This window comes from Melanerpes formicivorus, unplaced genomic scaffold (genome assembly GCF_026170545.1).
Source record: "Melanerpes formicivorus ecotype bairdi unplaced genomic scaffold, bMelFor1.0.p_v2 SCAF_10, whole genome shotgun sequence".
Taxonomy (NCBI): Eukaryota; Metazoa; Chordata; class Aves; order Piciformes; family Picidae; genus Melanerpes; species Melanerpes formicivorus.
In genome coordinates, this window is record NW_027142362.1 from 21,748,691 (window position 1) to 21,770,036 (window position 21,346).

Consider the following 21,346-nt stretch of genomic DNA (forward strand, 5'->3'; position numbering starts at 1 on the left):
AAGATTGTTGAGTCCAAGCATAACCTAACATTTCCCTGTACACAACTGCTAGACCATGACCCCTGAGCCCAGACTTTTAAACAGCTTCAGGGATGGTGACTCCTTCCTTCCATCCATCCATCCATCCATCCATCCATCCATCCATCCATCCATCCATCCCTCCCTCCCTCCCTCCCTCCCTCCCTCCCTCCATCCAAGGTGGTGACTTTCAGTTACCACCACACAAAAAATCCCCTTGAAGTTCCCACATTCTGATGGTAACACCTGGAGAGCAAACCCCAAGCCTCATCCCCCCTCTCTCTGGTCCCCATGGCTGTGCTGGGGAGCATGCCTGGGTGCAGTGACATGCTTGTGAGCCTGGGGTGGGTGCACTGATGCATGGGTGGGTGGGTTTGTATCTGTGGGTACATTTCTGGTGCAAACAGAGGCATGAGATGGTTTCATTTCCTCCCAGGACCTCTCTGCTTAGGGCCACTCCCCACCTCCCCCATGCTGAAGGAACACACCAAGGCCCACCCAGGCCTTAGGGCATCCATGCCCAGCACTAGGTCTCAGGTTCTTTCTCATGTGCTTGGGAATCTCCTCACCTGGCCACTGGGATCACCCTGGCTCTGTCCCCTGACTTCCACCATCCCCTACTGCCCCTTTGTCCCCTTCACAAACATCTCCATTGCCTCTTTTCATTTTTCTCATCCAAAGGACAACATCCTTTGGATGTTGTCCATTCCAGGACCTGAAGGGGACTGGGGAGGGACTTCTCAGGACATCAGGTAGAGAGGACTAGGAGAAATGGAATGAAGCTGGAGGTGGGGAGATTCAGGCTGGAGGTGAGGAGGAGGTTCTTCCCCATGAGAGTGGTGAAGCCCTGGAATGGGTTGTCCAGGGAGGTGGTTGGGGCCCTGTCCCTGGAGGTGTTTAAGGCCAGGCTGGCTGAGGCTCTGGCCAGGCTGCTCTAGTGTGGGGTGTCCCTGCCCATGGCAGGGGGGTTGGAACTAGCTGATCCTTGTGGTCCCTTCCAACCCTGACTGATTCTGTGATTCCTCCTCTCCCAGCCATGCAGGGCCAGGACTGAGGGTTTGGTTTTTGAGCCTTCAGAGGGGTGGAGGTGGCTGGGAAGTGTTCCTGCCTCCCCCTTCCCCTCCAGTCCTCAGAGGTACCATGCACAATGCAGGGCAGCCAGCCACAACGTCTTCCCACGCAGTGACGTTCCCCAGAGCCTCCCTGGGCTGGTGGAGCTGCTGGCATCGTCCCCACTAGCTGGGCTGGCTTTTGGTCCCCCGTGTCACAGCGAGGGGATGCCAAAGCACAGGGAGAAGTGAGGGGTAGCCAAAAAACAAGCTGAGGGAGTGCAGTGCCTGTGCTTCCTGGTGCATGGTGGTGACAGTGCAGGGGCAGGAAGTGACAACCATCTCCGTGGTGGAGAGGCAGCATCGCTTCGGTGCTCCAGCAGCCCGCAGCCAGCCTGGCCTCTTGGTGGCAAGGAGCATCTCTGGGCCCTGCTGGCCTCGCTGCCTCGGCGGCAGCCTGTCTACAGCTACCTGGAGGGAGGTTATCGTGAGGTGGGTGCTGGTCTCATATCCCAAAGTGACAGGACAAGTGGGGAGGGCCTCAAACTGCACCAGGGGAGGCTTAGGCTGCACATCAGGAAGGACTTTTTGTTGCTGAAAGAGTTGTCAGGCTGCCCAGGGAGGTGGTGGAGGCATCATCCCTGGAGGTGTTCAAAAGGTGTGTTGCTTTGGGAATATGGCTTAGTGGTGGACTTGGAAGAGTTAGATAATGGTTGGTTCGATGATCTTGAATGTCTTTTCCAACCTAAATGATTCTATGACTCTGTGAGCCTGTGCCTGCCCTCGGGGGTGGATGGGGAGTCAATACCTGGCCATCCCAAGAGGGCAGCAGGTGGTTAAGGAGAGGCACTGGGAAGCCCAAATGCTCTTTCCTCTCTCCCATCCCTCCTCACCCCCTTCACTCACCAGAGCACACCCAACACCCAGGGCACGTTCACTGGCAGCAATGAGGTGCTGCTGCCCCCCCCAACATCCTCCCAAAGACACCGAGGGGCCACAGCCAGCCAGGGAGCTGGATGAAGGAGGAGTGCCTGGCCCAGGGCCACCCTGCTGCCCTGTCATCCTGCAGCAGCCAGGCCCCACCACCCTTACTTTGTCATTGTCATCAGCATCACAGAATCACCAAGGTTGGAAGAGACCTCAAAGATCATCAAGTCCAACCTGTCACCACAAAGCTCATGACTAAACCATGGCACCAAGTGCCATGTCCAATCCCCTCTTGAACACCTCCAGGGATGGGGACTCCACCACCTCCCTGGGCAGCACATTCCAATGGCTAACAACTCTCTCAGTGAAGAACTTTCTCCTCACCTCATCATTATCATCATTGTAATCACTGTTGTTGATATTAGAATCAAAGAATGATTTGGGCTGGAAGGGACTTTAAAGGTCATTGAGTCCAACCATTGTCTAGCTCTGCCAAGGCTGGTGCTAAACCATGTCCCTCAGCACCACATCTCTGCCTCTTAGATTGGATTCTGTGTTCTCTGATATTCATTGTACTGAATTCATTACATTCTATCATATTGTACTGTGCTATAACACGAAGGCCAGCAGCACCCTGGCCTGCATCAGCAATGATATGGCCAGCAGGATGAAGGCAGTGATTGTCCCCTTGTACTCAACACTGGTGAGGCCACACCTGCAGTCCTGAGGTCAGTTTTGGACCCTTCAGTCCAGGAAGGATATTGAGATGCTGGAACAGGTCCAGAGAAGGACAATGAAGCTGAGGAAGGGTCTGGAGAACAGGGTTGGGGAGGAGCAGCTGAGGGAACTTTGTTCAGTCTGGAGAAAAGGAGTCTGAGAGGAGACTTCATTGCTCTCTACAACCCCCTGAAAGGAGGCTGGAGCCAGGGGACAGTTGGTCTCTTCTTCCTAGGATAAAAGTGCCAGGACAAGAGGGACCAGCCTCAAGTTGCACCAGGGAAGGTTTAGCTTGGACATTAGAATAAACTTCCTCACTAAAAGGGTTCTCAACTACTGAACAGGCTGCTCAGGGGGGTGGTCAGATCCCCATCCCTGGAGGGACTTGAGATGGTGAGGAACATGGTTTAGTGGTGACCTGGCAGTGTTGAGTTACCGGTCGGACTGGGTGATCTTGGAGGTCTTCTCCATTGCTAGTAATTCTGTGGTTGTATACAAAATGCCATGGTATGATATGATTATGATATATGATATGATATGTTCTAGCACGGTTATTATCGTTGGATTGTTAATTGTTTACTTTAAAAGATGTTAATGAATGTACTGTTATTACGTTTATTAATAACTAGGCTTATTTCATCACTACTTGAAGGTTGTTTCAGTACTCTTTCGTTCCCGCGTCGGCACCCACCGAGCACGCAGGAACCGAGGGGACGGTGCCGGGCTGGGCGCGGGTAGCACGGCCGCGGTGCCGCTGCGAGTCCGGATCCTGGCCCGTCTGCCGGCGTCGAGCGGCGGGTCCTAGCTCCGCAGCCGGTGGTCATTCCCCGGCAGGTGGCAGCCCAGCGCCGCTCCCCGCCGCTCAGTTCCGTTCCGCTCCGTTCCGTTCCGAGCCGTGCCGGCGCAGGCGCGCTGCTCGGGGCGCTCCGGTTCCGGGCCCCGCTTCCTCCCAGCAGGCCCCGCCGCCCCGGGCGGACCCCGCGCCCCTCGCCCGGCCCCAGCTGGGCGGCGGACGCTGTGTTCCCCGCCTCGCACCCCCCGACATCCACCCCCGGACCCCTCAACCACCCCCTCCCACTCCCGAACACCCGCTCCCCGCCGCACCGCGCTCGGCCCCGCCGGGCGGGCGGGCGGCGGCGGCGGCTGCTGCTGCTCCGGCGGCTCCGGCTTCCTCCGCCCCTTCCGTCCCCCATCTTCCCCCCCCCCCCCCTTTCCCCCCCCCCCGCCGGCCCAGCCGAGCCCGGAGGCCCCCGGTAGCACCGCATGGAGCAGCCGGCGGCGGGCTAAGCCCCTGCCCGGAGGGAGGTGAGTACCGGCTGCCCGGGCCCGCCGCACCGGACACCGGGGAAAGGGCGGGAGGGGACACACAGCGGGGACTGCTTGGGTGTCTCCCAGCCTGTCCCCGCCCCTCCCCGCATCCCCCCGGTGTTTGGCGGGGAGCGCAGACAATGGGGCCTGCGGGGCGGGCCGGGGATGCGGGGTGGGGGGATGCAGAGGTGAGGGGCTGGGGTGGGTACAGGGTACAGCCACCTCCGTGCTACTTGACCTAGGGGGTGACCCCAGCATATCCCCCCCAGGGACAGCCCCTCCACCCCGGCCGGGGTTTGGGATGCGGGGAGGGCTGCATCCTGCCCGTTCTGCAAAGAACCACAAACACCAGCAGCATCCTTTGCTCCTGGTGATGGAGGTGGGGTGGGGGAAGGAGCTGGTTGTCGCCTTGTCGTCTCCCCCCCCCCCGCCGCCCCAGCCCCATCCCGACTCAAAACCTGCCTTCACTGTCCCCATCCCATCTAGAAAGGCCGAGCTGCTGGCGGGGCTTTGGAGAGAGCCGTTGGGGCAGGAGGAGCGAGCTGGGCATTGCGAAAAGAAAAGAAGGGGGCTGGCAGCAAAGGATGGGAAAGGGTGGGGGGGTGTCTGGGGGGTGTTAATTATTTTTGATTGTGGTCACTAAGGCGGTGTCAGGTTATTTATAGCCCTGGCTTGTTGCTCGGAGGTTTATGGAGAGCGAAAGGGGCTGTGCCATCCTGCGGAAACAACAACAAAAAAAGCACCCGAAAAAAAAAAAGAGGGGAAAAAAAAAGGCCAACCCGAGGTGGGAGGGTTGGGGAAAGGGAGGAAGGGGATGGCAGCCTTCCTCCAGGCATGGGGGGGCTACCTCACCCCTCCCACCAACCCTAGGCAGGGCCTCATCCTGGCAAGGAGTGGCCAGAGAGGTCCATGGAAGCACAGCAGAGGGATGCAGGAGGTTGTGGGAGCATCCTTGTCCTCCTGTCCCTCCCCGAGCACCCTGGGGATGGAGCAGAGCCTCACCACAGGGATGCTGTCCCTGTGATCCCAGGGGGGTTGGAGCTAGATGATCTTTAAGGTCCCTTCCAACCCAAACTACTCTGTAATTCTGTGATCCCAGGGAGTTTTGGGGCGCACTTCACCTTTCAACTGCTGCTTCCCCCTATGGCCTTTTGGTTTAGGAGGAAACCTTTCAGCTGCATCCCAGCATGTCCCAAGCCTGCGCCAGGGCAGCTTCACCAGTGCCTCCTCCCTCCCCCACCTTCCCCCATCCCCAGGGACACCCTGACACCCTCCATGACCTGAAAAGGGGTTGCTGGGACGATTTGTGGACTAACAAAAGGGGAGGGGAGAAATCACCCTGCTGAGGTTTCCTGTAGGAAGGAGACCACTTCATGACGGGCACAGCATCTCCACGAGCCTCCCGTTGTCGCCCCCCCCCGCCACCCCCCCAGGTGCTTTCCACAGGCTGAGCAGCAACATCTTTCTTTTCAAAAGAAGATAAAGGAAGAGGAAGACACACCACACACATACACACACCTCTACCCTCCTTACTTCACCCTGGGGAGGGCAGCCAGGCGAGGCTGGGCTGGGGGAGAGGCAGCGAAAGCCTGGGTGCGAGGGCAGGCAGCAGCTGAAGGCGGAACAGTTGTCTTTCGATTAGAGTAATCGTAGGTGTTGCTTGTAATAACAGCAGATAAGATCTGCTGGAGACACTCAGGATGTTGTCTGCTGCGAGCTGCCTGGCTGGGTGGGTTTGGGTTTTTTGGGGTTTTTTTTTTCTTTGTATGAAGTTGAAAGGAACTCAGGTGGTTGAGCCTTGGGAGATGAGGATGCGTGAGGGTGGATGCAGGGGGCATGAAGCTTTCCTGCTCCCTCCCAGCTCTCTTTGATTTAAAGTGGAGTCATCCCTACCTGGTGCTGAGCAGCTGCTCTCCACTTTTCCCCCTTAGTTTGGGAAGGAAAATGAAGCAGCTTTTCCCCATCTTAGCCCCTGGTGCTGGCACTGTTTGGGTGGTTTTCTCTCTGGGGGTCACACGGAGCCTGCCTGCAGCATGGGCACAGCACAGTTGTGGCTGGTGATTAGAACCACAGAATGGTCTGGGTTGGAAGGGACCTCCAAAGCTCATCCAGTCCGACCCCCTCTGCAGCCAGCAGGGACATCCTCTGCTAGATCAGGTGCCCAGAGCCCTGTCCAGCCTCACCTCGAATATCTCCAGGGATGGGGCCTCAACCACCTCCCTGGGCAACCTGTTCCAGTGCTCCACCTCTCATATTGAAAGGAAAGGTTTCCCCAACTCGTTTCCCCGGTACCCTTTGGATTATCAGGGCGGTAAAGCTGTTCACCTTCCCTGGCTCTTGGCTCCACAGCCATCCTTCCCAGAGGGAAATCCAGGAGCAGGGGCCAGCAGGGAGGCAGTGTGGCTGATCACAAACCTTGATGGCCCTTCTGGTGGTGCAGCAGGTAGAAGGTGGGGAAGAAAAGGGAGGTGAGTTTTTGGGGGGGGATCCCTGACACATCCCAGCTGCTTCCCTGAGCCCCAGTCTGGGGTTGGGGAGCTTCCAGTGGGAGCAGGGCTTCAGATAGCCACAGCTGGCCCTGTGCTCTGCTGTGTTGGTTGGGTTGCTCCCCTGGGTGCTTTCTTAACTCTTATTCATCGTTTTCAAGCTGACTTCTGCCTCTCCACATCCTCCCTAGGGAAGCCCCTCTGCTTTGGGAGGCAAGGGGAGGTTTGCTGGAGCTCACCAGTGGGAATGCTGCCTTTAGGCTCTGGATCCACACTGGCCTCACCTCCTCCTTCACCCAACCCAGCATCCCGCCGGGATGAGCGGGGCTGGCGGAAGCGCAGGCGGGGAGGAGGGAGGCCGTGGCCGGGCAGGAGGCCGGGGCCAGGCTGGGTGACGGCAGAGGGTGACGGCAGAGGGTGACGTGCTCGGCAGGAACCGCTGCCTGTCACATGAGGCCACCGCAGGCAGCGCTGCCTTCGGGGGGACAGTTGGCAGCGGCCCCGGAGCTGGGTGCTGTGGCGGGCGGGTGGCTTCCTCCCCCTCAGCTTTGAGGCAGAAAATAGGTAACGACTGGGACAGCCCGGAAGCCAAGCTGCTGCTGGAAAGTCATCCTCGGGAGGAAGGAGCCTTGCACTCACATCTGGAGGGGGTGGCATCGGTGTCCAGTGGCATTAACCGCATTCCCCTGGAGAATTGATAGGCAGGTGGGTTTTGGGCTATAGTTAGGAGCATGGCACCATCGACCTGAAAGGAGGTTGGAGTGAGGTGGATGTTGGTCTCTTCTTCCTAGTACCAGGTGGTGGAACATGAGGAAATCACAGAATCACCAAGGTTGGAAGAGACCTCAAAGATCATGGAGTCCAACCTGTCACCACAGACCTCATGACTAAACCATGGCACCAAGTGCCACATCCAATCCCCTCTTGAACACCTCCAGGGATGGGGACTCCACCACCTCCCTGGGCAGCACATCCCAATAGCTAACAACTCTCTCAGTGAAGAACTTTCTCCTCACCTCCAGCCTAAACTTCCCCGCGTGCAGCTTGAGACTGTGTCCTCTTGTTCTGGGGCTGGTTGCCTGGCAGAAGAGACCAACCCCCTCTTGGCTACAGCCACCCTTCAGGGAGTTGTAGACAGCAATAAGCCTCAAGTTGCACCAGGGCAGCTTCAGGTTGGATATTAGGAACACATTTCTTTGCTGCAGGAGTGGTCAGGCATTGGAACAGGCTGCCCAGGGAGGTGGTGGAGTCACCATCCCTGGAGGTGTTCAGAACCCCCCTGGGGACGTGGTTTAGTGGCGTGGTGGTGGCAGCTCAATGGTTGGACTCAAGAGGTCAGGAGAGGGCCTGGTTTTCTGTGATCAGATGCTACAGATGCCCACAGTCTGGGAAGGTAAAAATGCCAGCAGGACTGCTGTGTTCCTCTTGGCAGGGTTTGCTGGGACAGTTTCCTCTTTCAGAGAGTCAGAGATGACTCTTTGCTCGGCTCGAGAGGCCATAAATTTTGTCTCCTCTCCGTGCTCATGAAATATAAATTGCTGGTGGCATGCAGGAGCTGAAAGCCCAAACTGCCTCCCTTTGGGGCTGGGAAGATCCTGCTCTCACGCAAGGTGCAAGCTTGAGTTTCCCAGCCTCCAGCCAGGCTGCAGTGCTGGGGTGGAACCTTGGGCATCCCCTTCCAGCTGATATTCCCTGCCATCCCCATCCAGCTCCAGTGGGGAAAGCTTGCTCAGGATTTTCTAGACAGAGGCTGGAAATAAATCCCAGGGTTTCATCCCCGAGGCTGGAAATGAATCCTAGAGTTTCATCCCTGAGGCTGGGATGAAACCTCCATCCCTCTGCCTTTTTCTTGGACTGAGAGCAGCCCTGCAGAGAAGGACTTGGGGGGTGCTGGTTGATGAGGTGCTTCACATGGGCTGGCAACGTGGCTAGCAGCCCAAAAAGCCAATTGTGTCCTGGGCTGCATCAAAAGATGCATGGCTGTCAGGTCAAGGGAGGTGATTCTGCCACTTTGCCCTGCTGAGACCCCACCTGGAGTGCTGCATGCATTTCTGCAGCCCCCAGCACAAGAAGGATATGGATCTGCTGGAGCAGGTCCAGAGGAGGCTGATCAGAGGGCTGGAGCACCTCTGCTATGAGGACAGAGTTGGGGCTGTTCAGCGTGGAGAAGGCTCCAGGGAGACCTTAGAGCAGCCTTCCAGTACCTGAAGGGGGCTACAGGAGAGTTGAGGAGGGGCTTTTTATAAGGGCTTGTGGTGAGAAGGAATGGCTTAAAACTAGAGCTGGGTAGATTTGGACTGGATATTAGGAAGAAATTCTTTCCAGTGAGGGTGGTGAGACCCTGGAACAGGTTGCCCAGAGAAGTTGTGGATGCCCCTTCCCTGGAGGTGTTTAAGACCAGGCTGGATGAGGCCTTGAGTAACCTGGGCTAGTGGGAGGTGTTGTTGCCCATGGCAGGGGGATGGAGCTAGGTGGTCTTTATGGTCCCTTCCAACCCAACCCATTCTAGGATTCTCTCCTTTGGTTTATTTCCCACCTGGATGTTGGGAAGCGCTGACTCAGCGCTTTGGGGATGAGCTCCAGCTTGGCATCCCCACGGGGAATGGGGCTGAAAAGCCCTCCAGAGAGGTGCAGAGGAGCCTCTCTTAAAACCAGCTCCTTCCAGACTCCAGCCAGATCCCTGCATGGGCTGCTGGAGGGGTGTCATTTGTTCCCTGCTTTTCCTGGGCTGCATTTTGGGCTGGTGGTATCCAGACTCTTGGCTGGAATTTTTTTGCCCCACACCAGGTGTGAACTCAGAATGCAACCAAAAATCAGCTGGAAAATCAAGAGGCTCTGAGCTGGGGGCATTGCAGGGGGCTGTATTCCCAGCTGATGCTCTCTGGTCTGGCATCATAGAACCACAGAATGGTTTTGTTTGGAAGGGAACTTAAAGGCCATCCAGTTCCAACCCCCCTGCTGTGGGCAGGGACACCTCCCACTAGCCCAGGCTGCTCAAGGCCCCATCCAACCTGGCCTTCAACACCTCCAGGGGGGAGGCATCCAGCAGTGCCCTCCCTTGTGTCCTGGCCATTTTTGTGGCAGTGTCCCCAGCCTCATGGGTGCCAGCAAGTTGGGTTTGGGTACCATCCTGAGAGGCTTTTCCTCATCTGCTGCCCCAGTTGGTTGGAAACCACCCCAGCACCCAGGGCCCAGATGATGGTGATGAGCCTCACTGCAAACCCCAGCACCCAGCTTCCTCTCCCCAAACTCTGTCCTTAGGGTGAGCCTCTCAGCCTCAATTTCCCCTCTCTGATTCCAAAGAGAAAGTGGCTTCTGGGGGTGGGAAGGTGAGGAAGCTGGTGCCAGCGTGATGCCTTCTCCAGAGGGCTCTGGGCATGGCTGTGGTGGGAATGGGGCCGCGCTCACAGCCGCTCTCTTCCTCCCCATGGCTCTGCCCCTTATCTTCTTCCTCCTCCTGGCTTTCCCCCTGGTTTCAGTTCCTCCTTCCCAAAATACTCCGAGCTGCTGGCAGCAGCAGGGCTGGGAGTGGTGGCCACTTGTGACCCCTGAGACATGGGATGGATGAAGAAGTACCCAGGGTGGGTTTTTGGGGGCGCTCTGCCTGCATCCTGCTCCGTGCCCCCAGCCCGCTGTGACCCCAGCGCCCCGGCCCGAAAAAGCCTGGTTTGATGCCAGGCTTGGTGACTTCATCTCTTCCCAGGGGTCAAAGCAGTGAGAATAAAGCTGGGTTTGTTCCCCTCCCACGCGCTGGGGCAGGATGTGACCCAGCCTGGGGCCTCAGGGTGCTGCAAGGGGGGTGGGGGAGCACAGCACCCCCAGTCAGGGCCACCCCCCTGGGATTTAGCAGCCAGCAGGAGCTCCTGCCTCCCGGAGCACCGACGGGCTTTATCCTGCAGGGAACAGGGTTTGATTTCTGCGGGATGCTGGGCCCAGGAAGCTCCCAGGGCTGGATGTTTCCCCACGTGGGTCACCAGGCACCGTGGGAGAGCGAGGCTGAGGCGCTGTCCCACCATGTCCCAGCGCTGCTGGGGAGGGGACTGGGATGCTGGCAGAGCTGTGGACTGCTCCTCGCTGCTTGCATCTCCTCACTGCCCTGTGCTTGAGCTGTCCCCGTGGTGCTGCAGGGACAGGAGCCACCTGGCTGGCAGCCTCCAAGGAGGGAGCTTCTCACCCATCCTGCCCCTGGCTGCAGCAGGGACTGCCCCACCGGTTTGGGGAGGACATTTTGGAAGCAGCACCTGGGACAGGACCTGTTCCCTACGTGGTGGTAGAAGAGATGCTGGCACGGCCTGGGGAGCGTCCTTTGGCAGGGGGAGGGCTGCTCCCTGCAGGTTGTCCTCATGCAGCCCCCCTGTGCCATGCCCTGCTGGCAGCCTTCCCCTCCCTTCCCTCTGCAGGTCTCATGGTACCAAGTGACGTGTCCCCACTGTGAGATTCGCTGCCCCCAACCTGAGAAGATGTCAGGGATGCAGGTAAGCGCTGGGTGAGGAGGAGAGGCAGGGATGGGGCAGGCTCCCCAGCTGTTCAGCCATGTCCCCAGGGCTTAGGAGGGAGGTGGGGACACTTGTGCCCCTGCAGAAGCCCAGGCTGGGTATTTTTTGCCCCAGCTGGAAAAAGCTGTCCCAAATCCCCTAAACCCTTTCTGGATGGGGTGAACCCCAGTTTGTTTCGCACCAGAGGGGCAGGACCCCTGCCTGGCTGTGGTGAGAGGGTCCCCACGGGTTGAGATGGGGCTGTGGGGTGGGAGATGTGGCCAGGCAGGGTTTGACAAGGTGCCCCTCTCCCTGGGCAGGCCGTGTGGCCGTCCGGTACAGAATGTATCGCCAAGTACAACTTCCACGGTACCGCCGAGCAGGACCTGCCCTTCAGCAAAGGAGATGTCCTCACCATCGTGGCTGTCACCAAGGTAGGGCCACTGCTTCCCCAGGGACCTCCCTCTGCTGGGATTTTCCATGGGAACTTCCCCTGCATAGAATCAAAGAACTGTCAGGGTTGGAAGGGACCTCCAGGATCATCCAGCTCCAAGCCCCCTGCCATGGGCAGGGACACCTCACACTACAGCAGGTTGCTCACAGCCACAGCCAGCCTGGCTGCAAACACCTCCAGGGATGAGGCTTCCACCTTCCTGGGCAACCTGTGCCAGTCTGTCACCACCCTCCTGAAGAAGAACTTCTTCCTAACATCCAATCTGAATCTCCCCACTTCTAGTTCTGCTCCATCCCCCCCAGTCCTATCCCTCCCTGACACCCTCAAAAGTCCCTCCCCAGATTTTTTGCAGTGCCCTGCAGATCCTGGAAGGTCACAAGAAGGTCTCCTTGGAGCCTTCTCTTCTCCAGACTGAACAGCTTCAGCTCCCTCAGTCTGTCCTCACAGCAGAGCAGCTCCAGCCCCCTGCTCATCCTCGTGGCCCTTCTCTGGACACGCTTCAGCATGTCCAGATCCTTCCTGTACTGGGAGCTCCAGAGCTGGATGCAGCATCCCCGTGCTGGGCTGCTCCTGCTGGAAGTCCCTCAGAGCCAGCAGGGCAGGAATGGGGCCAGGCAGGCTGGTAATTAATTCACAGCCTCGTTAGTTAAGGTTGCACCAAAATGAAAGGCTCTTGAGAGCCTCCTGGGAGAGGGGAGAGGCTCACAATCGGGCAGCAAGGATGTGCTCAGCACCAAGGGAGGAAAAGAGGTGGATAGGGAAGCCCCAGGATGCTCAGCAGCCTGGGACAGGCCCATGGGGCCACCAGCATCGGTGTTTGGTGGCTGCAGCGCTGACCCTGTTCCCTTGCCCATCCTATCCTGCCTGCAGCCAGGGTGCTGGGCTGCCTGGGGACACACAGGCAGCTGCCTGGGGAAGGAGGCACCCCTGGGCTCCATTGGTGGGATGCTGTCAGCTCCAGGGGTAGCACAGGCTCAGTGAAACGTCTCTGCTGTCCCCACAGGACCCCAACTGGTACAAGGCAAAGAACAAGGTGGGCCGGGAGGGCATCATCCCTGCCAACTACGTGCAGAAGCGGGAAGGGGTGAAAGCCGGCATCAAGCTCAGCCTCATGCCGTGAGTATCCCAGGGGAACCTGGTGGCAGCTGGCTGGGCCTGGAGCACCCCCACTGTGTTAGAGCAAAGATCCAGCTGACCCCAGGTCCCAGCAGAAGCCACATCCCTGGCAGGGCTCGGTGAGGGTGAAAGGCAGAGGGGGCAGGGGCCGGAGCAGTGGAGACTGGGGACTCAGTGCTGCTGGGGAGAGCACTGAGCACCTTTGGAGCTGCCTGCAGAGCTGGGAAGATGCTGGATGGTTGGACTGCATTCCAAAATGGGTGTCATACCCAGAGCTGTGGCTGTGAAGGCTGCTGGGAAAAGGAAGAGGGGCTGGAACATGGTCTGAACAGGAGGGACAGGGGACAGGCAGATGGAGGGAAGCATGGATGGAGGGATGGAAGCATGGATGGAGGGATGGAAGCATGGATGTTTGGTTGGTTTTGATGACCCTGCTGCATCCCAAAGCTACCAGTGATCCCTAGGGTCTCTCTGGAGACCCAGACTTGGGTCTGGAGGAACCAGGCTTGCCATGAGGAAGAAATCCTCCATGGGTGTGCAGAGAAGCTGAGACCTGAGTTGGGGGCCAAGAGGAGGGGAAGCAGGACACGGTGAAAGAAGCTGTGTCATGGGGTGTGGATGGGCAGCAGGGAGGTGCACGGGCAAGCTGGCCCAATGCAGGCAGAGATGAAGGCTGCCCAGCCAGCACGTCCCCAGCCCCTGAGCTGTGCTCCGTGGCCCTTTGCAGGTGGTTCCATGGGAAGATCACACGGGAGCAGGCGGAGCGGCTGCTGTACCCCCCCGAGACAGGGCTGTTCCTGGTGCGGGAGAGCACCAACTACCCCGGGGACTACACCCTCTGTGTCAGCTGTGAGGGCAAGGTGGAGCACTACCGCATCATCTACTCCTCCAGCAAGCTCAGCATCGACGAGGAGGTCTACTTTGAGAACCTCATGCAGCTGGTGGAGGTGAGCTCTTGCTTGCTGCCAACCCGCCTGTCCCCCTTGGCAGCCTGGGAGCTTTGAGCCTGGGCTGTGCGACATGGAGGTCAGAGCTTGTGGAGCTCAGGAGGTGCTGGGGGCCTTCTCTGCCAACCCATTGGTTGGGTTTGGGCTGCTGGGGATGGAGCCCTGGGGTAAGGTGGTGAGGAAGGGGTAGGATAAAGGAGATGGCTGGATGGACAGGGCAGAATGTGAAGGAGAGAGGGACCCACAGGAGGGACAGAGACCCCTGAGCCCCCGTCCCGCCCATCCGTGGTCTCGTGCTGCCACCTGGTGGGGTCCCAGAGCCTGGCATCGTCTTGCTAGGGACCCCCAAGCCCAGGGTGTCACCTCCCACCACCTCTGCTCCCTGCCTCTCCCCCAGCATTACACCACGGACGCGGACGGGCTCTGCACCCGCCTCATCAAACCGAAGGTGATGGAGGGCACAGTGGCAGCACAGGATGAATTCTCCCGCAGTGAGTGGCCCTGTCCCTCCCCCTCCTCCTGGGCACTGCCCCCCAGCACCCTCTTATGGAGATCTCCCTTCTCCCATGCACAGGTGGCTGGGCCCTCAACATGAAGGACCTCAAGCTGCTGCAGATCATAGGCAAAGGAGAATTTGGAGGTGAGCCTCATGTCCCCAGACCTCACAGTGACCCTGGAGGGGAGGAAGCTCTGCAGCCCCTCCAGGGGTAACAGTGGGAGGCTGGGATGCTTCCCAGTGCCTCCCATGCCCGTCTCTGCTGGCCCACAGATGTGATGCTGGGGGATTACCGGGGGAACAAAGTCGCCGTGAAGTGCATTAAAAACGATGCCACAGCGCAAGCCTTCCTGGCCGAGGCCTCCGTCATGACGTGAGTGTTCCCTGGGGCAGGGGGGGACACAGGCACCTCTGTCCTTGGGAGCAGAGCTGGGTGGTCCCTGATGCCCTACGAGGACCAGAGGACCACCACCCCACCCCCCACCCCCCAGCTTCTCCCCAAACCCCTGCCCTGAGCCTCCCTGCACCGCGCAGGCAGCTCCGGCACAGCAACCTGGTGCAGCTCCTGGGGGTGATCGTGGAGGAGAAGAGTGGCCTTTACATTGTCACCGAGTACATGGCCAAGGTGAGACCCCCCAGCCTGGGCACCTGCCATCCTGCTCTACCCTCTTTGTCCCCTCCAGCACCCCCCACCAATATCCCAGGACTTCACCCTGGCAGACCCAGGTGGGTCATCCAAACTCAGGTGAAGTCACCCTGGGACCACCAAGCTGTTTGGGGGTGGACAGGGAAGCCACCCTGGGGCCACCAAGCCATTTGGGGGTGGACAGGGAAGCCACTCTGGGGCCACCAAGCTGTCTGAGGGTGGATAGGGAAGTCACTCTGAGGCCACCATGCTGTTTGGGGGTGGATAGGGAAGTCACTCTGAGGCCACCATGCTGTTTGGGGGTGGACAGGGAAGCCACCCTGGGGCCACCAAGCTGTTTGGGGGTGGACAGGGAAGTCACCCTGGGGCCACCAAGCTGTTTGGGGGTGGACAGGGAAGTCACCCTGGGGCCACCAAGCTGTTTGGGGGTGGACAGGGAAGTCACCCTGGGGCCACCAAGCTGTTTGGGGGTGGACAGGGAAGTCACCCTGGGGCCACCAAGCTGTTTGGGGGTGGATAGGGAAGTCACCCTGAGGCCATCAAGCCCTTTGGGGGTGGACAGGGAATCCACTCTGGGGCCACCAAGCTGTTTGGGGGTGGACAGGGAAGCCACTCTGGGGCCACCAAGCTGTTTGGGGGTGGACAGGGAAGTCACCCTGAGGCCACCAAGCTGTTTAGGGGTGGACATGGTGGGGCACTGTGGGAGGAGGAGGTGGGTGGGCTGCTGGCCCTGGTGGCACCAACTCTTTCTATCCTTGCAGGGCAGCCTAGTAGATTACCTGCGGTCGCGCGGGCGGTCGGTGCTGGGTGCAGACTGCCTGCTGAAGTTCTCCCTGTAAGTACAGCAGCGAGGCACCGAGCCTGGGGGCTGTGGCCCAGCGTGTCCTGCACCCACCAGCCTTTTTGGGGCCGCCTGGCTGACCCCTTTCTCCCTTCCACCCCCACCAGAGATGTCTGTGAAGCCATGGAGTACCTGGAAGCCAACAACTTCGTCCACCGGGACCTGGCGGCGAGGAACGTGCTGGTCTCGGAGGACAACATCGCCAAGGTCAGCGACTTCGGGCTGACCAAGGAGGCCTCCTCCACGCAGGACACAGGGAAGCTGCCCGTGAAGTGGACGGCACCAGAAGCACTTAGAGAAAAGGTGGGGGAGTGGAGTTGGCTGCCCTGGGCTTTGGGGGCCTGGTAGAGGCTTGGAGGAAAAGGGCACGCCCTGGGATGCCTGCCCTGAGTTTTCTGTGGAGAGGTAGGTGGTGGTGGAGCTCCAGTTCCTGCTGATTCCCCTTCCCCTCCAAAAGCAGCTGCCCTGAGGATGGGGGAGACCTCATTGCTCTGAAAGAAGGTTGTAGTAAGGTGGGGGCTGGCCTCTCCCCACGAGGAGCATGTGATAAGATGGAAGGAAATGGCCTCAGGTTGCAGCAGGGGATGTTTAGGGTGGACATTAGGAACAATGCCTGCATGAAAGGGGTCGCTGGGATAAGCTGCCTGGGGCAGTGGTGGAGTCACCATCCCTGGAGGTGTTCAAAAGACTTTGGGGTGAGGAGCTGAGGGACGTGGTGTTACAGATGTTCAGTTATGGTTGGATCATCATCATCTTGAGGGCCTTTCCAAGCAGGCCATTGTATGATCACTTGCTCCTTGTGTCCAGTTCTGGGCCCCTCAGTTTAGGAAGGTCATTGAGAGACTTGAAGGTGTCCAGAGAAGGGCAACAAGGCTGGGGAGAGGCCTTGAGCACAGCCCTGTGAGGAGAGGCTGAGGGAGCTGGGGTTGCTTAGCCTGGAGAAGAGGAGGTTCAGGGGAGACCTCATTGCCCTCTACAACTCCGTGAAGGGAGGTTGTAGCCAGGTGGGGGTTGGTCTCTTCTCTCAAGCAACCAGCACTAGAACAAGAGGACACAGTCTTAAGCTGTGCCAGGGGACGTTTAGGCTGGAGGTGAGGAGAAAGTTCTTCACTGAGAGTTGTTAGCCATTGGGATGTGCTGCCCAGGGAGGTGGTGGAGTCCCCATCCCTGGAGGTGTTCAAGAGGGGATTGGATGTGGCACTTGGTGCCATGGTCTAGTCATGAGGTCTGTGGTGACAGGTTGGACTTGGTGATCTTTGAGGTCTCTTCCAATCTTGGTGATTCTGTGATCTGCTGCCCCCTGCATCCCTGCCTGAGCCCACTCACAGGGCTTCTCTCCCCTCTCTCTAGAAATTCTCCACCAAGTCGGATGTGTGGAGCTTCGGGATCCTCCTCTGGGAAATCTACTCCTTCGGGCGAGTGCCTTATCCGAGAATCGTGAGTGAGAGCCACTGCCCCTCGTCCCTCAGGGCTGGGGGGAGGTGTGTGTGTTGGGGCGGGGGTGAACCCACGCCTTTTCATCCTGAAACTCCTCCCCTGCCCCTTCCCCCAGCCCCTGAAGGACGTGGTACCCCGCGTGGAGAAGGGCTATAAGATGGATGCTCCCGATGGCTGCCCGGCCGTCGTCTACGAGGTGATGAAGAAGTGCTGGACCCTGGACCCCGGCCACCGGCCGTCCTTCCACCAGCTCCGTGAACAGCTAGTGCATATCAAAGAGAAGGAGCTCTACCTGTGAGGGGGGGGCTCACCCACCCACCCACCCACCCCAGCAGCCAGAGGGGACCCACACTGGGGAGGGGACGGGGGTGTGAGCAGCATCCCCTCCCCTTACCCAGCCCTAGCGCCGGACGCAACCAGGAGGGAGCCCTGGGTGGTGGGGGGAGCGTTCCTCCCCTCACAGTTCTCCTGGTTGCTTCCAAACATCCAAATCAAGTTGTTTTTCTCGTTTTCAGTTCCCAGGTTTTAAGGGTTTGGGTTTGTTGTTTGTTTTTTTTCTCCTTTGGTCTCCCAGGCTCCTTTATTATTATTGGTTTTTGTCTCCCAGGCTCCTTTGGGTTTGGTTTGGGGTTTTTTTTTGGTCAGTCTCCCAAGCTCCTTTTTTTTTTCCCTCTTTGTTTGTTTGTTTGTTTTACTTTGGGGGTGATTTCTTTTTTGGTGGGGGGGGGGGGTTTGTTTGGTTTTATTTTGGGGGTGCTTTCTTGGTTTGCTTTTGTTTTGGGGCTGGTTTGGTTTTATTCTGGGCTGGTTTCTTTGCTTTTTATTTTGGGGAGGTTTGGTTTTGGGGAGGTTTGGTTTTATTTTGGGGTAGTTTGGTTTTATTTTGGAGTGGTTTGGTTTTGCTTTTATTTTGGGGAGGTTTGGTTTTGCTTTTATTTTGGGGTGCTTTGGTTTTATTTTGGGGTGGTTTGGTTTTATTTTGGGCTGGTTTCTTTGCTTTTATTCTGGGGTGGTTTGGTTTTATTCTGGGGTGATTGCTTTTATTTTGGGGTGGTTTCTTTGCTTTTATTTTGGGGTGCTTTGGTTTTGCTTTTATTTTGGGGTGCTTTGGTTTTATTTTGGGGTGGTTTGGTTTTATTTTGGGCTGGTTTGGTTTTATTTTGGGGTGGTTTCTTTGCTTTTATTTTGGGGGTGGTTTGGTTTTATTCTGGGCTGGTTTCTTTGCTTTTTATTTTGGGGAGGTTTGGTTTTGGGGAGGTTTGGTTTTATTTTGGGGTAGTTTAGTTTTATTTTGGAGTGGTTTGGTTTTATTTTGGGGTGATTTCTTTGCTTTTATTTTGGGGTGCTTTGGTTTTGCTTTTATTTTGGGGTGCTTTGGTTTTATTTGGGGAGGTTTGCTTTTATTTTGGGGTGGTTTCTTTGCTTTTATTCTGGGGTGCTTTGGTTTTGCTTTTATTTTGAGGTCCTTTGGTTTTATTTTGGGGTGCTTTGGTTTTATTTTGGGCTGGTTTCTTTGCTTTTATTTTGGGGAGGTTTGGTTTTGCTTTTATTTTGGGGAGGTTTGGTTTTGGGGTGGTTTGGTTTTGCTTTTATTTTGGGGTGGTTTGGTTTTGGGGTGGTTTGGTTTTGCTTTTATTTTGGGGTTGTTTGGTTTTATTCTGGGGTGATTTCTTTGCTTTTATTCTGGGGTGGTTTCTTTGTTTTGTTTTATTTTGGGCTGGTTTCTTTGCTTTTATTTTGGGGTGCTTTGCTTTTATTTTGGGGAGGTTTGGTTTTTGCTTTTATTTTGGGGAGGTTTGGTTTTATTTTGGGCTGGTTTCTTTGGTTTTATTTTGGGGTGGTTTGCTTTTATTTTTGGGGGGTGGTTTCTTTGGTTTTATTTTGGGGTGGTTACTTCCTTTGGTTTTGTTTTGGGGTGGTTTCTTTCTTTGCTTTTATTTTGGGGTGGTTTCTTTGGTTTTATTTTGGGGTGGTTCCTTTGCTTTTATTTTGGGGAGGTTTCATTGTGTGCTTTTATTTTAGGGAGGTTTCTTCCTTTGCTTTTATTTTGGGGTGGTTTCTTTCTTTGCTTTTATTTTTGGGGAGGTTTCTTCCTCTGTTTTTATTCTGGGGAGGTTTCTTTGCTGTTATTTTGGGGAGGTTTCTTCCTCTGGTTTTATTCTGGGGAGGTTTCTTTGCTTTTATTTTGGGGAGGTTTCTTCCTTTGGTTTTGTTCTGGGGTGGTTTCTTTGTTTTCTCAATTTTGGGTGGGTTTGTGTTTTGTTTGTTTGTTTGTCAGTTATTTTCTTTTCCAGTTGTTCCTTCTTTGTGTTCTTGTTTCCAGCAGGGCCCCAGCCAAGCTCTGGGTGTTTTACTATAAGTACGAATCTTATTTTTTAATGTAATTAAATGAAGAAGAAAAAGAAAAACACCAAAAAAAAACCAGAAAAAAAGAAAAATTAAGGGGAGGAGAAAAAATACAAAAAAAAAGGAAGGGAGGAGGTTAATAAAAGAAACTAAATAATAAATAAGCCAATGAAATGGACCCAGGAACAGGAAACCCCAGCGACAGAAGTGATGGTTCCAGGGGAGACGCTGGACTCTCAGCCTCGGCCCCACCAGATGCTTTTTATTTTGTTATGGGTTTTTTTGTTGGTTTGTTTTTTAGGTTGTTGGTTTGTTTGGTTTTTTTTTTCCCTTTTTGTTGTTGTTCTCTTTCTGGGTTGTTTTGCTTTAAAACTCGTTGCAATGTTTGCATGCTGTCTCCAGAGGCCTTTTTTTCCAGTCCTGTCCAGTGCTTTATTCTCATGTAATGCTACCGACTGTGAGATTAAAACTGTAATAAAAACGACCAAGCCACCACCCTTGGGTGCAGATGTGGCTCACCCATCCCTACCCCCGCACCCTTCCCCCTTCACCAACCCTCTGCCTGCAGAGCTGCTCCCAGGGGAGTGCCAAAGCCCAGAATTCCAGCAGGGTGGGGGTTGGAGAACCTCCAGGCCAACCTCCCCTGCTAAAGCAGAGGTACCGACAGCAGCTTGCTGTGTCCAGGCAGGTTTGGAATCTCTCCAGGGAAGGAGACTCCACAACCTCCCTGGGCAGCCTGCTCCAGGCCTCCAGCACCTCACACCAAAGAATTTTCTCCTCCTCTTCTGATGGAACCTCCTGGGTTCCAGTTTGTGCCCACTGCCCCCTGTCCTGTCACTGGGCACCACTGCAAGTCTGGCCCCACCCTTTTGCCCCCCACTCTTTAGCTCTTGTGAGCATTGATCAGGTCCTGTCTGGTGCTGCTCTTCTCCAGGCTCAACAGCCCCAGGGCTCTCAGCCTTTCCTTCTCACAGAGATGCTTCAGGCTCCTCAGCATCTCTGTAGCCTCCACTGGACACTCTCCAGAAGTTCCCTCTCTGGAACTGGGGAACCCAGAACTAAGCCACATTGCTCCAGCTGTGGCCAGGCTAGGGCAGAGCAGAGGGGAAGGAGAACCTCCCTCAAACTGCTGACTACACTCTTCATGCACCCCAGGAGACCATTAGCCACCTTTGCCATGAGTGTGCGTTGCTGGCTCATGGGGAATTTGTCCACCAGCACCCCCAGGTCTTTCACAAAGCTGCTTTCCAGCAGGTCAACCCTTCACCTCTCCTGGTGCAGGAGGTTGTTCCTCCCTGGGTGCAGGACCCTGCACTTGCCCTTGTTGAACTTCGTGAGGTTCCCCTCCACCCTGCTCTGGAGCCTGTCTGGGTCACGCTGGATGGCAGCACAGCCTGATGGGGTGTCAGCCACTCCTTGCAGTTTGGTACCATCAGCAAAGTGGCTGAGGGTCCACTCTGTCCCTTCAACCATGGGGCTGATGTGGGACAAGACTTGACCCACAGTCCTGACCTCTGGGGAGCACCACAGGCTTCCAACTACGCTCTGCAACTCCAGGTGGGGGGATGAAGCACTTTAGGGGTCCTGGGTTTCCCTGTCAGCATATGAGGTAAGGACAGCCCCTCCCCTCCCCCCCATGTCTGCTCAGGGTCCCCACAGAGCCAGGGTGAGCAGCCTGGGCATGGCTTGGCGCTACCCCACTCATGAGAACTATCAAGGCTGTAACAGTGGTGAACCTGCCAAGTGATGGCCAAGCTCCCCTTTAAACCAGGCTTCATCTTCCACCCTTGGCACTGCTTGGACTAGGTAGCAGAAGATCTGATGATGCATTTTGGGACTGATCCATGGACTTTGTGGACCTTATTCCTCACCCTGCTTGCCTCGGCCAAGGAGCCGTGCAGCAGGACCATGTCTGTGTCCTGGGCTCCCCCACCCTAAAGGAAGTATCCTCCCAGAGTCTCAGCTGTCTGGAAGGGTGCTGGGTGGAGGTGGTGTCTGGCAGGCAGGGCTCAGCAGGTTTAAAATAGTTCCCTTCATCCGTGGGGAATTATTCAGTGCTAAGCGATGCGCAGGGCTCCGGCTT

At 56.6% G+C, this 21,346-nt stretch overlaps 1 protein-coding gene across 2 annotated transcripts; it reads left to right on the top strand.

Annotated features, from left to right (window-relative positions):
• The first annotated feature begins 3,643 nt into the window (after positions 1-3,643).
• CSK (C-terminal Src kinase) lies at positions 3,644-19,649 on the top strand. 2 transcript variants are annotated; one of them, XR_010988031.1, is made up of 14 exons: positions 3,644-4,016; positions 10,906-10,980; positions 11,301-11,414; positions 12,438-12,550; positions 13,278-13,497; positions 13,895-13,988; positions 14,072-14,137; positions 14,267-14,366; positions 14,528-14,618; positions 15,401-15,474; positions 15,588-15,783; positions 16,831-16,917; positions 17,033-18,195; positions 19,086-19,649. XR_010988031.1 is itself a non-coding variant. In XM_068144227.1 (13 exons), exons 2-13 carry the CDS (start codon positions 10,966-10,968, stop codon positions 17,213-17,215), a joined length of 1,353 nt encoding a protein of 450 aa, XP_068000328.1. In that variant the 5' UTR covers positions 3,644-4,016; positions 10,906-10,965; the 3' UTR covers positions 17,216-19,649. The 2 variants fall into 2 exon arrangements, 1 of the variants encoding a protein (XP_068000328.1); XM_068144227.1 differs by having other exon boundaries at positions 17,033-19,649.
• Positions 19,650-21,346: the final 1,697 nt, after the last annotated feature.

Excerpts from the sequence above, each read along its gene's own strand:
- CSK (XM_068144227.1), top strand. Across the intron at positions 12,551-13,277 it reads ATCAAGCTCAGCCTCATGCC|GTGGTTCCATGGGAAGATCA; the intron begins GTGAGTATCCCA and ends GGCCCTTTGCAG. Across the intron at positions 15,475-15,587 it reads TGCCTGCTGAAGTTCTCCCT|AGATGTCTGTGAAGCCATGG; the intron begins GTAAGTACAGCA and ends CACCCCCACCAG.